This window comes from Eumetopias jubatus, unplaced genomic scaffold (genome assembly GCF_037043125.1).
Source record: "Eumetopias jubatus isolate StellerSeaLion01/CBP00866 unplaced genomic scaffold, mEumJub1_p1.0 scaffold_10, whole genome shotgun sequence".
In the NCBI taxonomy this organism is placed as follows: Eukaryota; Metazoa; Chordata; class Mammalia; order Carnivora; family Otariidae; genus Eumetopias; species Eumetopias jubatus.
Genome location: NW_028274816.1, coordinates 127,277,097 through 127,292,383, shown reverse-complemented (window position 1 = coordinate 127,292,383; position 15,287 = coordinate 127,277,097). Strand labels below are relative to the sequence as shown.

The window sequence follows — 15,287 nt, the reverse complement described above, 5'->3', positions numbered from 1 at the left end:
AAGGGGCAGAATAATGGCCCCAAAAATGGCCTTGCCCGGTCCCCAGAAACTGAATATGCCGAGGGGAATCAGTTGTTAATTGGCTGACTTTATCTTTTTTTAAAAGATTTTATTTATTTATTTGACAGAGAGCAGGGGGAGGGGCGGAGGGAGAGGGAGAAGCAGACTCCCCACTGAGCAGGGAGCCCAATGCGGGGCTCGATCCCAGGACCCTGGGATCATGATACGAGCCCACGAAAGGCAGACACTTCACTGACAGAGCCAGCCAGGTGCCCTTGGCTGACTTTAAAATATGGAGATTATCCAGGTGATCTGGGCAGGCCTCATGCCATGTGATTACAGGGCCCTTGGAAAGACAGAGGCAGGAGAGGAGCGCCAGAGGGACACGGAAGGAGGGAAGAATTTCCATGGGGGTGTTGGCGAGGAAGATGGAGGGAGGAGCCGAGAGCCAAGGAGTGTGGGTGGCCTCTAGGCGCTGGAAAAGGATGAGAATCGCATCTCCCCAAGAGCCCCCAGAACGGACTGCGGCCCCGCCGCACTGCACTTGACCCGTGTGGGAGCCATGCCACCTCACCCGCGGCCCTGGAAGGCGGGAAACGTGTGGTGCAGGCCACTAAGAGTTGGAGGTAATTGGCCACTGCAGCTCTCGGAACCTGAAACCTGGGGGGGGGCTCCCCGCCACCGGGCCCCAAGTATGTGCTGAGGGGGGTGCAGAGGTTCCACAGGAGGGGCTGGGGCTGCCGGGGAGCTCTCCCACACACCTCCTTGCCTTTGCGCAGGCCGTGCCCGCTCCCTGGAACGCCGCCTCTCCTAAGGAAATGCCTGTGGGGTGGCGAGTCCAAGCTGCCACGCTGCTTCCCCTCCTTCCCCTGTGCTTCTCTAGCTCTCGGTCCTCGGGCTCCTCCCGGTCTTGCCCGTTCAGACTCAGCACCATGACTGCATCTCCTGGATGACCGCCACCGCGGCCCGGCTCTGAGGTGAGGCAGGCCTGCGTCCCGAGCGCCGCTCCATCACCTGCCTCAGCCCCGTGCAGCCCAGCAGCTTACTTACCCTCTGTGAGTGGCAGGCTCCCCACTGTATAAAAGGGCATCATCATACCTCAGGAGCCTGCTTTTCAGAGACCACTGCCCTATGGGGGAAATCCTGTCCGTGTGGGAAGATCCCTATCACTCAGCCTTGCAGTATTGCCGATTCTAGGTCCTGTTGAGTCTAGGGACTCACAGCCGTTGAGCTCCTGAGCTGGGGACACTGCCCTGGTCACACTGCCCTCACAGCCCTGGGAGTCCCAGCTGCAACAGGGGGACATCGAGGCCTGGAGCCGTGAGCAGCTTCCCTGGGCATACACAGGTGGTGGGCCACTGCCCTGCCTTCCCAGAGGCGGAGTCATCGCCTCTTTCGGGTGGCCCTCCTGGACTGGCGGGGAGCCTCGGCCCTTACACACCGGCCCAGGGGGCTTGGGCCTCAGACTCAGCTCGGGCCCCAGCAGCCCCGGACTCCTCAGCCTGGGCGCAGGACTGCTCAGGTGGCCTGGAAGAGTCAGTGGCCAGGGAGGCCCTCTGCCCAGGACAGCGTTCCCGTTACAGGCTCCTCTCATCAGGCCACTTGAAGGCCAGGAAGTAATTCCCCAGCTCTTGGTTTCTTAGAAAGAGGCCGGGTCAAGAACACCAGCCACTGGGCCCTGCTGCTCACGCTCCTGTGTCTTGGGGCCCATGTGGCCCTGCCCCCCTCTGGTCTCCTCTTGGAAGCAAAGCTGCTAGGCTCTAGTTGGTCCCCATCCCCTCCCCAGCACCAGGGCCCACATAACCTGCCCCTTGAAAAGTCTGTGGGTCCCAGACCCAACTCTGAAAAGATGATCTAACCCTCCCTCCCATGAAATTAAGAATAAAACACCACTGAACTGTAAGACACATTTAAGAAAGTCTAAACACTTCTGGTCTTCCAGTGCTGAAGGTCACCTTGATGCTTTTGTTTAATAGCAAATTTTTTTCTAAAAAAATTTCTCTTTTGGGCGCCTGGGTGGCTCAGTCGGTTAAGCGACGGCCTTCGGCTCAGGTCATGATCCTGGAGTCCCGGGATCGAGTTCCCGCATCGGGCTCCCTGCTCAGCGGGGAGTCTGCTTCTCCCTCTGACCCTCTTCCCTCTCGTGCTGTCTCCCATTCTCTCTCTTTCAAATAAATAAATAAAATCTTTAAAAAAAAAAAATAAATAAATAAATAAATAAAATAAAAAAATTTCTCTTTTCCTAGGCGTACCAGTGCTTGGTCGGCCTGCTGGGTCACCTAGTACACCTGCTGGGTCACCTAGTACAGGAACAAGGGGTCTGTGGTCCAACAACTGGGCAGAATCTATCCACTCATTCCCCCTTGTGGAGTGCCGCAGGGCAGCCCATCAACATGTTAAAGTCTCTGATAAGTCCTAGAGTAAAGGAACCGGTTTACCCAGACTTCCCAATGTTATCTGGCCACAGAGCCCTTATTCCCCAACCCCCACATAGTAACCTCCAACTGAGTCCGCTTCTTATAAAATGCTGGCCTAGAAAGTCTCTGGAGGGTTTCCCCAATTCATCAGTCAAGTCATACCGACTTGAGGTTCCCGGGAAGTCTGGGGGCTGTGGGGCTGACTGGGTGCTCTGGGTGGAGGTGAATCGCTGAGGTCCCATCAACTTGCTTGGTCTGTGAGGGGGTAGGGGACGTATGCCCCTCCCTCGGTGTCCCAAGCTCAGCCAGGGTCCCCGGTCACAGCAGGCAGAGCTGGTTGGCGGGCCTGGGGTCGACCCCCTCACCTTACTGGCTCCTGGCAGCAGATGCAGCTTGACGTAGGGGTCTGCCAGCCCGTTGTGGTCCATCGGCTTCAGGCCCTGAGTGGAGGCGAATGGCAGAAGGTGTGAAATGGGAGCTGGGGACACGGAGCAGCCAGGCACCTCGCTGGGCAGGCATCCCTTGTCCCCAGGCCTTCTGACCGGGTCCATTCATTTGCAGAGGCCCCCCCCAAGCCCACACTCTCGGAACAGGGAGGATGGCTCAGTGCTGGTGTGCTCTGCCCTCCCCCCCAAATGTCCTGGCCCGGGGCAGGTATCATGGCGTGACTTTGTCAGGCCAGCCTTTCTCTTTCTAGTCTCCCTTTCATGGAGGCCAGGTGACCCCTCCTCTGAATGAGCTCCTCACCATCCTGCTTTGCTGAGGCCCTTCCTTCTTCTGGATTCCCCTTCCCCACCCCCCCAAACACAGGGACTTCCCTCACTGATCCTATGTCCCCGTGACCCTCTGCCCTCTCACCGACAGGGTTCCCTCTTTACCACGAGAACATGTTCTGTGTCCTGGACACCAGGCCCAGTGTCTCTCCGGATTTGCCTCAGCTCCCTGCCAGCCCTGAATCCGAGGAGCCCAGACAAGCTGGCTGGCGAGGGAGGGTCCCTCCACAAGATGGCATCCCTCACTAACCTGGAACGATCATCAAGTGCGCACAGCTGGGGAAGCGAGGCAACCGTAAGCAGACGGGGGCTGAGCCGACCTCGGGACTGCTCTTATCTCTGAAAATCATACTCCTTTTCTCCTGCGGTGCCACACAGGCGTGCGGGCAGCAGCTGAGGCGCGTGGCATCCCAGATGGACTGCCAAGCTGGCCGCTCGTGCCCAGCCCCACCTCCAAGGAGAACGGAGGCTCCCACCCCACTACCTTGGCTTGGTTCGGAGAGCGGGGGCCTCGGGGGGGCTGAGACAGGAGGTCGGGTCCTCCACTCTCCCCGCTGCTCTGCTCCTGGGGGGGAGCACGCAGGCTTCAGAGCCAGGCTGGCTGGGGCCCAGATCTCGGCTCCTGCACTATCAGCTGGGAAAGGGGAGGAGTTACTCTGCCCCCAGAGCCTCAGCTTGATCGTCTGGAAAAGCGGTTGCTGGTTCCCACTTCCCAGGGGCGGACCAGGAGTGGGGGCGGCAACGGTGGTGGCACGCGGCCTGGCCGTAGGCCATTTGTGCCCCTTCCCCACGTGGCAGGCCCCTTGGAAGATGCCAGAGAGGTGGTGGAGGGCAAGTGTAAGGGTACCTGAGCTGTGCGGGAGCTGCTGGGGCTCCGTGGCAACCGTGTGCCCCCAACGGCGAGGACGCGCCCTAACCCCCCCCCGCCACTCCCCCCACCCCCGCCCCGGACGCAAGTCCCTCATCTCGGCCTCACCAGCTGTCCCTGACGTGCGCAGGACTGGCTGGCCAGGCAGCGCTTTGCGGGTCCCTCTGTGCCTAAGTCCCCAGGTGTCTGTGTTTGTGTGGGTGGGGCTGGGTGCCTGCCACCAGGCAGTCCTCCAGGACGGCAGCTGGGACTGAGCACTCACTTAATGCTCACAGCCACCACATAGGTGGGGTGATTAACCGTTTTATAGAAGAGCACACTAAGCTGCTCTGCTTCCCCAGAGGGTAGGGGCCAAGTTAGGGTCCAGCCCCACAGCATCTGGCCTCCTCCCAGAGCCCCTCAAGGGGCTCCGCCTGTCAGCCCTGCTTCAGCCTCCTTAACCCCCCTTTTGTTCCCCACCCAAACCCTGAACAAGAGCCCCAGTTCCTCCCAGGCCTGCACCACCCCCTCCCCTGCAAAACCAGGTCTAAGCAGACAATGACCTGAGAATGGAGTCCTTCTATGGCTTGGGGTCCTCTCACCCCCAACCTCCAATGCTTTGAATGACACACCCCAAAGGACAACACACATGTGTGTGTGCACACACAGGCGCCCATGGAGACCCACGTGGGCACACGTGCATCCCCCCCCCAACCCACTACAACCCCACAGTCCTTCTAGAGCCCGGGTAGGGAAGGCAGGGCACACAGCACAGGAGGCGCCCGGTGTCTGGGATGGGGAGGAGAATGGACGGCTTTGGCCAGAGTGGCCTGGGAGCAGGTGCCCATTCCCAGTTCCCAAGCCTGGACAACCTCTACAAAGCTGGGTGGAGGGAGAGGGAAAGGGATCTGCCTGGGCGCTGCAGCCTGCCCTCCACCTTGGCACAGCCGGGGAGTCACCGTTCTCAGCTCCTTCCCTAGGGGCAGGTCTGGAGCCCCGGCATCACAGCCCGGGCAGCTGAGAGGGCAGGGCCTGGACGGCACATGCGGGCCTCTCCGGTGCCCGATCAGGGCCCTGGGCCCGAAGTGGACACTGCTCCCCAGCGCCATGGCGGTCTGGGTGTGCTGGCCCAGGCTGGGTGGGGATAGCTGAGGAAGACCCAGGCAGCCGGCCCCTCGGAGTGGGCCATGTGAGCCATGGGTGGGGGTGCTGAGGGGCACAGAAGCGCACAGGTAGGACTGAGGGTGGGGTCTGGGCCCAGGCGACTCCACTGGAAGCTGCTTGCTCTGAGCCTGGCCCAGGCCCCTCCACGGCTCTACTGGGAGTCCTACTAGGCTACACTACCACCCTTACCTTGCGAGAGAACATCAACTTTGGCACCTTCTTCCCAGAGGGACGGATGCAGTGGGCGAAGGGGACAGCATGAAGAAGAGAGCTGATGCCTGCCAGCCCAAGGGGGGGGATGCTCACGGCTTCAGCCCAGAGACCAGAGAGCAAGGCTGGGGCCCTGAGCCCAAAGGAGATGAACCTCCTGCCTAGAGCCCACCTACTCCTCGAGGAGTCTGGGGTGTTGGAACTTCAGGAGGCCAGAGGCAACCAATCCAACCCCCCCTTGGCCACCAGGACACACCTGTCATCTTTCCCCTTCCCTTCCTCCCCACCACAGACCCTCCCCAGCTCTGCCCCCCTGCCCCCCTCCCCCATGCCTTCCTTCTCTCATTCTCTTCTTGCTTTTTTGTTCCACTCCTTCCCTGAATGTCTGTCTGGGCAGGGCTTTTTAGGGCAGCGGAGATGATTTAGGCAAGAATTCCCTCCCTGCCCTGCACCCACGGCACAGATGCCACAGAGACTGGAAGGAAACAGTGGGGAGGACAGGCCTTCGGACCTCAGCCCCTCACCTCCACCCAAGGGCCCTGGACCCTGGGGACCATGGGGGCCGGCGGGGGCCTACCTTGGCCTTGCTGATGGTGCAGTGGAGGGCGTTGTTCTCCTGGTCGTAGAGCAGGCTGAAGTCCAGCGTGCCCAGGGCAGCTGTGGACAGAGGGCTCAGGTCATGCATCAGCTGCACAGGGGAGGCGCGTCACCCACCCCTGTGTGGTGGGACGAGGTGCCACAGCGCCACAGCGTCTGCCATCAGTGGAGCACCTACTGCATGCAATCCGTCCGCCCGGCCTCCCAGTCCCACCAACCCTGGGAAGTGAGCGATATCCCCCTCAGGTCCAGCTGAGGGAGGAGCGGAGCCTCGGTGAGGTCAGCCCCCATGCGGTGCTGTGGTGCCTGGCCTGTGGCTCGTTGTGCCCCCTGTACAGGACATTCAGCTAAAGGTTCCTGTCCTCCTTGTGCAACTGCCAGCTTGGCTCCATGCCTCAGTTTCCCTAACCTGTTAAATGTCACAAGGGTTGTGTGAGAAGGCAGAACAGACAGGGCCGTGAGAAGCTCTGGGCCCTGGCCGGGCTGACTGGCTGATCCACCCCCAGCAACGCTTAGGGCTTTGGCTCCCCAGTCTCTCTGGTCCCTTGGGGGGCCCGGGGACTGGCTGCGAGGAGCCCGCTGGGTCCTCACCCTGCTACCTGCCAGTCTCTGAAAGGGCGGGCGATTCCCTAGGGCAGGGCAGAGCGTGCAGCCGTAACTGGCTGCAGCTGTAGCCCTCGGCGACAATCACACGCAGCAGCCGCGGCCGGCCATGTTCACGTGGCTCCTGGCGTGAAGGTGGGGGTTGCGGGGCGGTGGGGGAGGGCCTCAGGGGGTAAGTCTCCGGACAGCAAGATGCACATTGACAGGATGTCTTTAGAAACCCAGATCCTGCACACAGACTGCTGGGCTGCTCGGCTGCCATCCATCCATTCATTCATTCATTCAATCATTCATTCATTCTTCTTTACCAAGCCTTATTACAATAAGCCGGACTCTAGGGATGAAGATACCAATAAGGCGGGGTTCCTGCCCCAAGGAAAGCATAGCTTAATGGGAGAAACAGATGAAAAGAATCAGCCCTAGCAGAGCCTGGTAAGCCAGGAGCGATAGGAGTTCAAGGGGTTCTCCTTGCCCTGCTGTGAATGGGGGCCACCAGGGAAGGCTCCCCAGAGGAGGTGATGCTTCACCTGAGCCATGAAAGACTGAGTAGGAGTTGGCCAGCGCACAGTGGCGCTGGGGGGCGGGGAGGACATTCGGACCTCAGACCAGCAGGAGGTGGGGGGCTAGGCGACTGGGGGAGGCAGGGGGGAGGGCGGGGCTCTGTTCTTCTGGCCAGTGGCACCGAACATGGTTCTAGATTCATGCCGAGCCCGGCCACGCTCATCTCTTTACATCTGGTCCATGGTTGCTTTTGCATGACAAGGCCAGAGCTGAGTAGATGCCCCCCTTGGCCACCAGGACAGACCTGTCATCTTTCCCCTTCCCTTCCTCCCCACCACAGACCCTCCCCAGCTCTGCCCCCCTGCAGATCCCTGGGCTCCTGTGGGGGCCCCCCAGCATATGGCAGCCTTTGGCTTTGCGGAGAAATGGGCAAATTAAGGCCCATGTGTGTGGAGCTGCCCTTTATTCTGAGGTGCGGGCACTGAGTTGCATTTGTCTTGCTGTCTAGCTCCTGAGACAGGGTAAGTAAGGCACCCGGCCCGGTCTCTGTGCTTGCCTGGGAGGGGCACATGTGGGGCACCGAGACCCGCCCTCTGCCACCTGACCCCGGGGTCAAGTCCTGGCTGCACGCTTCCTTGCTGTGTGACTTTAGACAGCATTTCTAGCCTCTTTGTGTTCAGTTTCCTCATCTGCATCTTTGCTGTGTGACTTTGGTCACACAACAGTATCCACCGCACGGCACTGTGCTTCAACAGCCCCTGGGGTACAGAACAGCTCAGTACGTAATGACAGAAGGAGCAGATCCATTTAGGTGAATTTTCTAGATAACTGTACTTGCTCCTCTGAGACGCCTTCTGGAATGAACTCATTCCAAACTGGATCACTCCCCTCCCAGCCTTCGTGAAGAGAATATACAAACAGTCACTTACATTCTTCTGCATGACCTGAGTCATCGCTATGACCACGACTACCGTTCTGGGCGTCACGGTCGCGGCCCAGGCCCAGTGATCCCCAGCAGCCACTTCTTGAGGTTTTCCTAGGTTTTCTCCATTTTTCTGCCTCCTCCTTTGCCATCAACTTGAAACTCCTCTTAGAATACTTGCCTCTGATAGCACAAACAGCCCTTGCTAGAATTGTGTCCAAACTTTGAGTCAATAGGCCCTGAGTGGGGCCTGGGGTGCTTTTCCTTTTTTTTTTTTTAAGATTTTATTTATTTATTCATAAGAGACAGAGAGAGAGAGAGAGAGAGAGAGAAAGAGACAGGCAGAGGGAGAAGCGGGCTCCCAAGGAGGAGGGAGCCCGATGCGGGACTCGATCCCAGGACCCCGGGATCATGACCTGAGCCGAAGGCAGACACTTAACCATCTGAGCCACCCAGGCGCCCTAGGGTGCTTTTCCTAAGTAGAGTCTGTGTGCTTTGGTGCTAACTGTATCTGGTCCTTTGCTGCCTGTATCCGGGCTCCCAACTACGCAGGTGGACAGGTTGGGGGCCCGGAACTGAGGTATGTATCACCATGCCTGTCACAACGAACACAGCCATGGGCCCAAGATTCTCCAGGTACATGCTTTTATAATAGTCTCCAAAGATGTTGGCTTGACGTGACAGTCGATCAGTCTGCTGTTCTGGTCAGGCCTACCCATGGCTTGTTCTCTCAAGACGTCAGCCTCCAGAGAGGAGGGACCATGCCTCAGCCACGCCAGTGACACCAACAAAGAGCAGATGTTCAGTCTGCACGGCCGGTCCATTCAAGCCAGTTTGCTCTCTGGCTGTTCACAGGAGCGGGGATTTGGTGATGCCCACGCGTTAAAATGCACACTCCACAATCTCTGCCCATTTCCCGCTCCCAGAGAAGGGCAGCCAGCCAGACGGAAGGGCCACCTGCTCCCCACTGGGAAACTCTGGTCCTGGACCGGAGCCCCTTTCGCTGGCTCTGCAGACATCCCTGTTCAAGGAGGGCTGACACGGCTCAGTGAAACCGACACCCGTCATCCGTTCCCAGGAAGGAAGAGCGCACCCAGCGCCCCCTCCACGCGATGGATGATTTTTTTTTTTTTTGAATTCCAATGGAGGTTTTGTAAGAAATAATAGTTTATTAATAGAAGCGTGGTCACCATTTTTAGAGATCTGCTGGTGGTGGATCTTACAGTCCAAAGTCTTCATTTCCCATTGAGAAATGAGGCTCAGAGAGGGGAGGTGACCTGGTCAGGGTGGCCCAGCAGAAGCGGACACAGAATCCAGGCCTCTTCACTTCCATCCTGACAGTTCCTGTCTCAAAGCCTAGTGGCTTCCAACATTTTTTTTTTTTTTTTTTTTGTCTGCTACTTTGTGGAGCTGAAATCTTAGGGGGATACCATGGAGAAACAGAGAGAGAAAAGCAGAGTGGCTCTCAGGGACGGGGAGGCTGGGCTGCCATCCTAGAGGGGCCTCTGAGTTGGAAACACAGCTGTGGGCTTGTGGTGCAGGTGAGGAGGGCCCTAAGGTCAAGTGAAGGGGCTTGTCTGCCTGAGCCACAGGGTCCTGCCCTCCGCCCACGGAAATCACATGTCCTGGATGAAGTTTACATCCTTGGAAAAATAATGAGGGTTGGTCACTAATGGCCCTTGGAGAGTTGTCACCCGCCTGTCGATAATTATAGAGCTTTAATGGGGCTAATTCAGAGAAAATCAGGCTCAAGCCCCGGTCGGTTCCTCTAAGGCCAAACATCCCTTTGCTCTGCTGATGGAGACTGACAACATCATTCTGACCTTGGTTTGCACCTGGACCTTCCGCACCCGTATACCCTTGGGAATAGGAAATCGGCCCTGGCTGTTCTCTTTTTTCTTTCTTTCTTTCTTTTTTCTTTCTTTCTTTCTCTCTCTTTCTTTCTCTTTCTTCCTTCCTTCCTACCTGCCTTCCTTCCTCTCTCTCTTTCTTTTCTTTCTCTTTCTTTCTCTCTCTCTCTCTTTCTTTCTTTTTTTCGAAGAAAAATGTCAGCCTCTCAAAGAGTTTTTAAAAGCTGTGACAAGAACCACAGAAAAACGGTCAAGCCTGAGTTGAAAGCATTTCATAGTTGGGGAAACTGAGGCACTCAGCCAAGCATTGCAGGGGGTACAAAGAAGAATGAGTCATCTGTCCCTGCTTCCCAGGAGCTCAGAGGCAGAGAATAAGAACTTTAGGAACTTCAGAAGTCTATTCATTCTCCTTCTTTAAATTATTCAAAGGTTCACACTGCCTCCTGGACTCAGTTTAACCTCCTTGGTGTAGCATTCAAGGCCTTCTGTGATATGACCATCACATGGATCTTTTCCCCTTACTTCAGCCACTTGACTATGGCACCTCTGCTGGGCTGTTTCTTCCACCTCTACCTGTGTACACGGCAGTCCCCCTGCCAGGAGCACCTCCCTTTCCTCCTACTCAGCCAGCTTGCTTCCTCCTTTCTCCCAGGCTCGGAGCAGAGCCTTCTCTGTGGGTAAACTCTGCAAACCAGCGCTTCCCGTTTGGGTTCCTGCCTCCCTGTTGTCACTGCTGGGTTATTTGCGCCTCTCGGTTTCCATGAACTCCCTCATGTCAGAGACTGAGTCTCAGGCATTCTTGAGTCTCGCACAGTGCCTGACGAACAGCTGGTCTTGTAATGTTGAGTACCTAAAACTGTGGTCTGGGTGGAACATGACTGGGCTCCAAGGGGGGGCTCACAGCCAGCCGGGACTGGGAACCGCTCCCAGCTGAAGGCCTTGGGGACAGCACTTCCTCCACTCCATCCCTGCTCTGGGCCTCCATGGGCACCACTCCTGACCCGGTCCAGCGCGAATCATGCAGGGCAGTGTCAGCACGGGCATGTGATGCCAGGCTGGCCGATGGGCCAGAAGGATAGGTCTCCTGGGGACTCTGGGAGAGCTTGCCTTGCTTTTCAACTGAGATACGGGCAAGGAAACGTGTCCTTGTCAAATTGAGGATCTTACTGTTACATGTGACACCTGGACCTGAAGCAGCCACCCAGGACCAGGAAGGAGGTGAGCCTAAGGGGAGCAGAGCACAGCCAGGGGGAAAGGGGGACAGAGCCATCACCTCTGAGGATGCCGATGAGCCACTGCATACACCTACTTGGGTGTCACGGGATCTCAACTGTCCCCATAGTTTAAGACACTTTGCATTTTCTGTTACTTGCAACCCAAACATTCTAGTCCTTATAGCTTTGAAGAAGGGCCTGGGTTTCCACAGGTGGAGGCTGGGTGGGAGAGCAAGGGCAGGGGAGGGGCACCCGCGGCGGTGGGGCCCGGGACCTGGCTGGGGGGCAGCGGGCAGCAGAGTCCAGCTTGGCCAGGCCACACCGTGGACCAGTGGGAGGGAGGACACTTTAAACCCTACGCTCACTGCCTTTGCGCCCCATCATTGCCCCCTATTAGATCAGTTTGGAACATGTGAATTTTGTGCTTGGGTCTTGAGGTGACTTAATAAAGGATGAGCTGTAAAGAGAAGGGGGAAAAAAGGCTGAATAAATAAATAGCACTTCATTCTCAACCCTGGACAACAGAACAACTGCCCTAATTTCTCTTTGTTAGACTAGAGATAATCCAATAATTAGGGCAGCAAATAGCATAACCCTGGCTAAAGCCGTAATGAACCATCTGGCTTGAATCACTTAGGCTAATTCTCAGGATCTGGTTGTCAGAGTCGAGAAGGGGCCTGGGTCTGGGGTATGGGCTGGAGAGGGGTTCCGCACCAGAACCCGGCTCCCACCACAGGAAGGAGCCGAGATTTCTTTGTTCCCTTGCCTGGGAAGTGTGCTCAGCCACTGACGGGAGCCAAGGCTGGGGTAGGCTGCTCCTTGAAGGGGACGAGGGGGCCCAAGCTGGCCCTGGCTCAGCCACACGCCCTCCTCCTTAGCTCTTTTCAGCGGACTGCGTGGTGATGTGGGTGTGGCCAGCCCACCATTCAGGCTGGCAAAGGCTGTGCCCAGGATGGCCTTGCCCTGCAGGCCTCCAGTGAGTCTGTCCCCTGCTAGGACACATGAGGCCCCTGGATCCTGAGACCCAGTCCTGTTTCCTTTTCCCACTCTGCTGCTGGGTCAGTGCTCGCTGAAGGAAGGACTGGAGTTGATGGGCTGGAGATGAGGCAGTGGGCCCGAGTTTGGGACTTTCCCTACCCTTTCTTCTGGAGGTGGCTTTGGGTTCAGGGCCTCCAAAGGGGTGACTTGGGTCCCAGTTAGGGCCTGCCCAGATGCACAGCAGGGGAAGGGGTGTGATTTGCCCAGGGTGCCAGGAGCTGGGGCGTAGGGAAGATCCAGGGCACAGCCCTGAGGGCAGAAACTGTCGACCCAATTTCCCCAAGCTGGTAGGAAAGTGGAGGGAGAGGACTGCTCCCCAGCCCCAGGCCGCGCTGTCCGGCCTCCGTACACCCGGCTGCGGCCAGAGTGCCGAGGTCCAGGCCCCCACAAAGTGCACAGGGGACAGTTTCCCCTCCTCAGAGGGCGGAGGACAGGCCTCCTCCAGCTCTCTCCTGCCGGGCCTCCCTAGGTAGGCCGATGAGAGGTTGGCCACCTCCCCCAGTGGCACTGGTAGTCTCCACCTTCAGCTTCCAGAGACACATTTTATGCTTGGGGAAACTCCAGCCGCCCCCCACCCCCACCCCCACCCCCACCCCCACCCCCACCCCCACCCCCACCCCCACCCCCACCCCCACCCCCGGCCATAGGCCCACGTGAACATCCAAACCAGGCGCGGCCACCCTCGCTGCGCTGCACGCGGGGGGACCCGGCCGAGCGGCCCTTGGCTAAGCCGGCGAGACCCCTACCCGGAAAAGGTCCACCTCCGGGGCAGGGCTGGTGTGGCAGGTCTGACAGTGACGCGGCTGGGGCTACGGCGGGGCTGGGGCCCTAGCGAGCAGCGCTACCTCCCACCCCCACCCCCATCTCGCTCCAACCCCTTCCGAACCAGGCGGCGACCTCCTCCGCCTCGGTTTCCCCTCCAGTCCCGGGTCCTGCGCTGCAAGCACCTTCAGAGACCGGAAAGGCGAGGAACGCCCGCCGGCCGGGCCTCGGCCCCGGGGACCCCGGCGCTTGCCCACTCCCTGGGGCTCGGGGCTCAGCCCGGGGGCGGGTGGGGGGGGGTTCCTGGCGGTGTTAAGCGGGAGTAACAGGTGGGCGAAGGTCGGCGGCCCGGGAGAGCGCCGCGGCGGGGTCCACGGACGCGGGGGGAGGAACCGCTAAGGTTTTTCCAAAGGACAAGCGGCCCCGCGGTGCTCTGGTGCTCGGCCCGGGCGCCAGCAGAGCCGCTGCGCTCTGCGGGCTGCCGGGCCCACTTGGGAGGCCGGCCCGGCCCCAGCCCCCGGCCCCTCCGCCTCCCGCCCCAGCCCGGCCCCTCGGCTGCTAGGCCGGCCCGCAGCGGGCTCCCGGGCGGGGAGGACCGCGCGGCCGGCAGCAACTGGTGTCTCTCCCGGGCGCAGCTCCGCCCTTCCCGGGAACAAAAGCCGCCGCCCGCACCGGAGCTCCCCGCGGGCGGGCCGAGAGGGGGCGCGGCGCGGGCTCGGAGAACCGAGCCCCGCAAATGGGACGCCCTCAGGGGGCGCCCCCAAACTTCCCACCGCAACAGCGCAGGTCTGCAGGGCGCGCGGAGGGCGCACGGAGCAGGCGAGGGGCCGCCACGGGCGGGGGGTGGATGCCGGCGAAAGGGGAGACCGCAGGGCACCGGGGGACCGGCGAGGTCGGGGGAGCGTGCCAGAGGCCGGGCCGGGGGAGGGGCGGGAAGTCGGCGAGTTGGAAACTTACTGCAGTCGTCCGACTCGTAGCCGTCGGCGTCCGGCTCGTCCTCGGGCGGCTTGGCGGGCGGCCGCGCCGGGCTGGGGCCGGGGCCGGGACCCGGGCTGGCGCCGTAGGCTCCGAAGAGCTGGTCGACATCCTCGTCGTCGGCGCGGGCGCCGTCGGAGGGGCTGCGGCGGCCGGCGCTGGCAGCGGCGGGGCGCGCGGGGGCGTCCGGGGGCGCAGCAGCGCGGGGCCCGGCGGCCGCGGGCAGGCCCCGCGGGAAGCGGGGGAAGTAGTCGGAGATTTGCTTGATGGGCCGGATGGGGCCGGGGCACACGTCGATGGCCATATGCTCCTGGATGCTGATGGTCGCCTTCTCCCCGCGCCGCCGGAGGGTCATGCAGGCAGCGCGGCCCCGCCCGGGCGCGGCCCGGCCCCGGCCCGGGGTGGGGGTGGGGGTGGGGGTGGGGGGCGGGGAGGGCGTCGGTTCAGCAGGCCCGGCGGGGCGCGGCGAGGGCTGCGGGCATCGCCGGCGGCGCCCCCCGGACGGCCCTGATGCGGCTGCTGCCTGCTCGGCGGCGGCCGGCTAGTGAGTGCCGGGGAGGGGAGGGGGGGCCGGCAGGCGGGGGGCGGGCCCAGCCCGCGTCACTCGGCGGCAACCAAGCGGCGTGAGTGTGCGGGCTGCGCGGGCGGGCGCGGAGCGGAGCGAGCCGAGCGAGCGGCGCCGCACTCACTCGCGCTGGCACCGGCGCGCGCACAGCCGCGGGCACCGCGCGCCTTCCCCTCGTGCACACGGGCAGGACCGCGGGGAAGCGGAGCAGGAAGCCGGTGCCCGCCCTTGTTGGGTTCTGCTCACTCTCACAGGACGCACGCGGGGGTGCCAGATCTCTCCAAGCACGTAGGAGCGTGTGCAGACGCTCGGCAGAAGCGTCCCCGGGCCCACACTTGCAGGACACACACAGACACGTACCCCTCCAGAGCTGGCAGAGGCTGCTGTGGTACAGTACGCCCCCGGTACACACCCGCCTGGCGGGACGCACAAACACACCCCTGGAAGTGATCGGACGCCAAGCGCAGCCCTCCTCCCACCCCACGTGCCCGGGACACGCGGCCACACTCCTAGGAGTGTGGGGACAGGTTGCTGCCACACCGCTAGGACATGTACATCCTCAGTGGTCCAAGGTCATTGTGGGCACAGTGTGTTCACACTTCCTTTCAGGTCACACACAGACACACGCTCTCTGTCAACCTGAGCCAGTCCCTCACACGATTAGGGAGTAGCTCCGGGACCCCGTCCCCCCTCTCTCCATGGGGACAGGGTGGGTGAGAACCTTGAGTGATCAGGAGAGCAGAGAGCAGCCGGGGCCTGGGCAGAAGACACCTTCCCAGGGCGTGATGGGGGAGGCAGAGGTGAGGAGGCCGGCAACGCCTGCCCACCTGCTCAGGCCTCCCAGGTGGT

The 15,287-nt window shown here is 60.7% G+C and overlaps 1 protein-coding gene across 1 annotated transcript in view; it reads right to left on the bottom strand.

The window, feature by feature from the left end:
- The window catches only part of DOC2B (double C2 domain beta), a 30,433-nt gene extending 16,205 nt beyond the window's left edge, over nucleotides 1–14,228 (bottom strand). The window contains exons 1-3 of the mRNA XM_028109224.2: nucleotides 13,856–14,228; nucleotides 5,989–6,068; nucleotides 2,783–2,857 (exon numbers count right to left, since the gene is read on the bottom strand). Coding sequence (XP_027965025.1) covers nucleotides 2,783–2,857; nucleotides 5,989–6,068; nucleotides 13,856–14,228 — 528 coding nt within the window. The remainder of the gene's footprint in view (nucleotides 1–2,782; nucleotides 2,858–5,988; nucleotides 6,069–13,855) is intronic.
- Nucleotides 14,229–15,287: the final 1,059 nt, after the last annotated feature.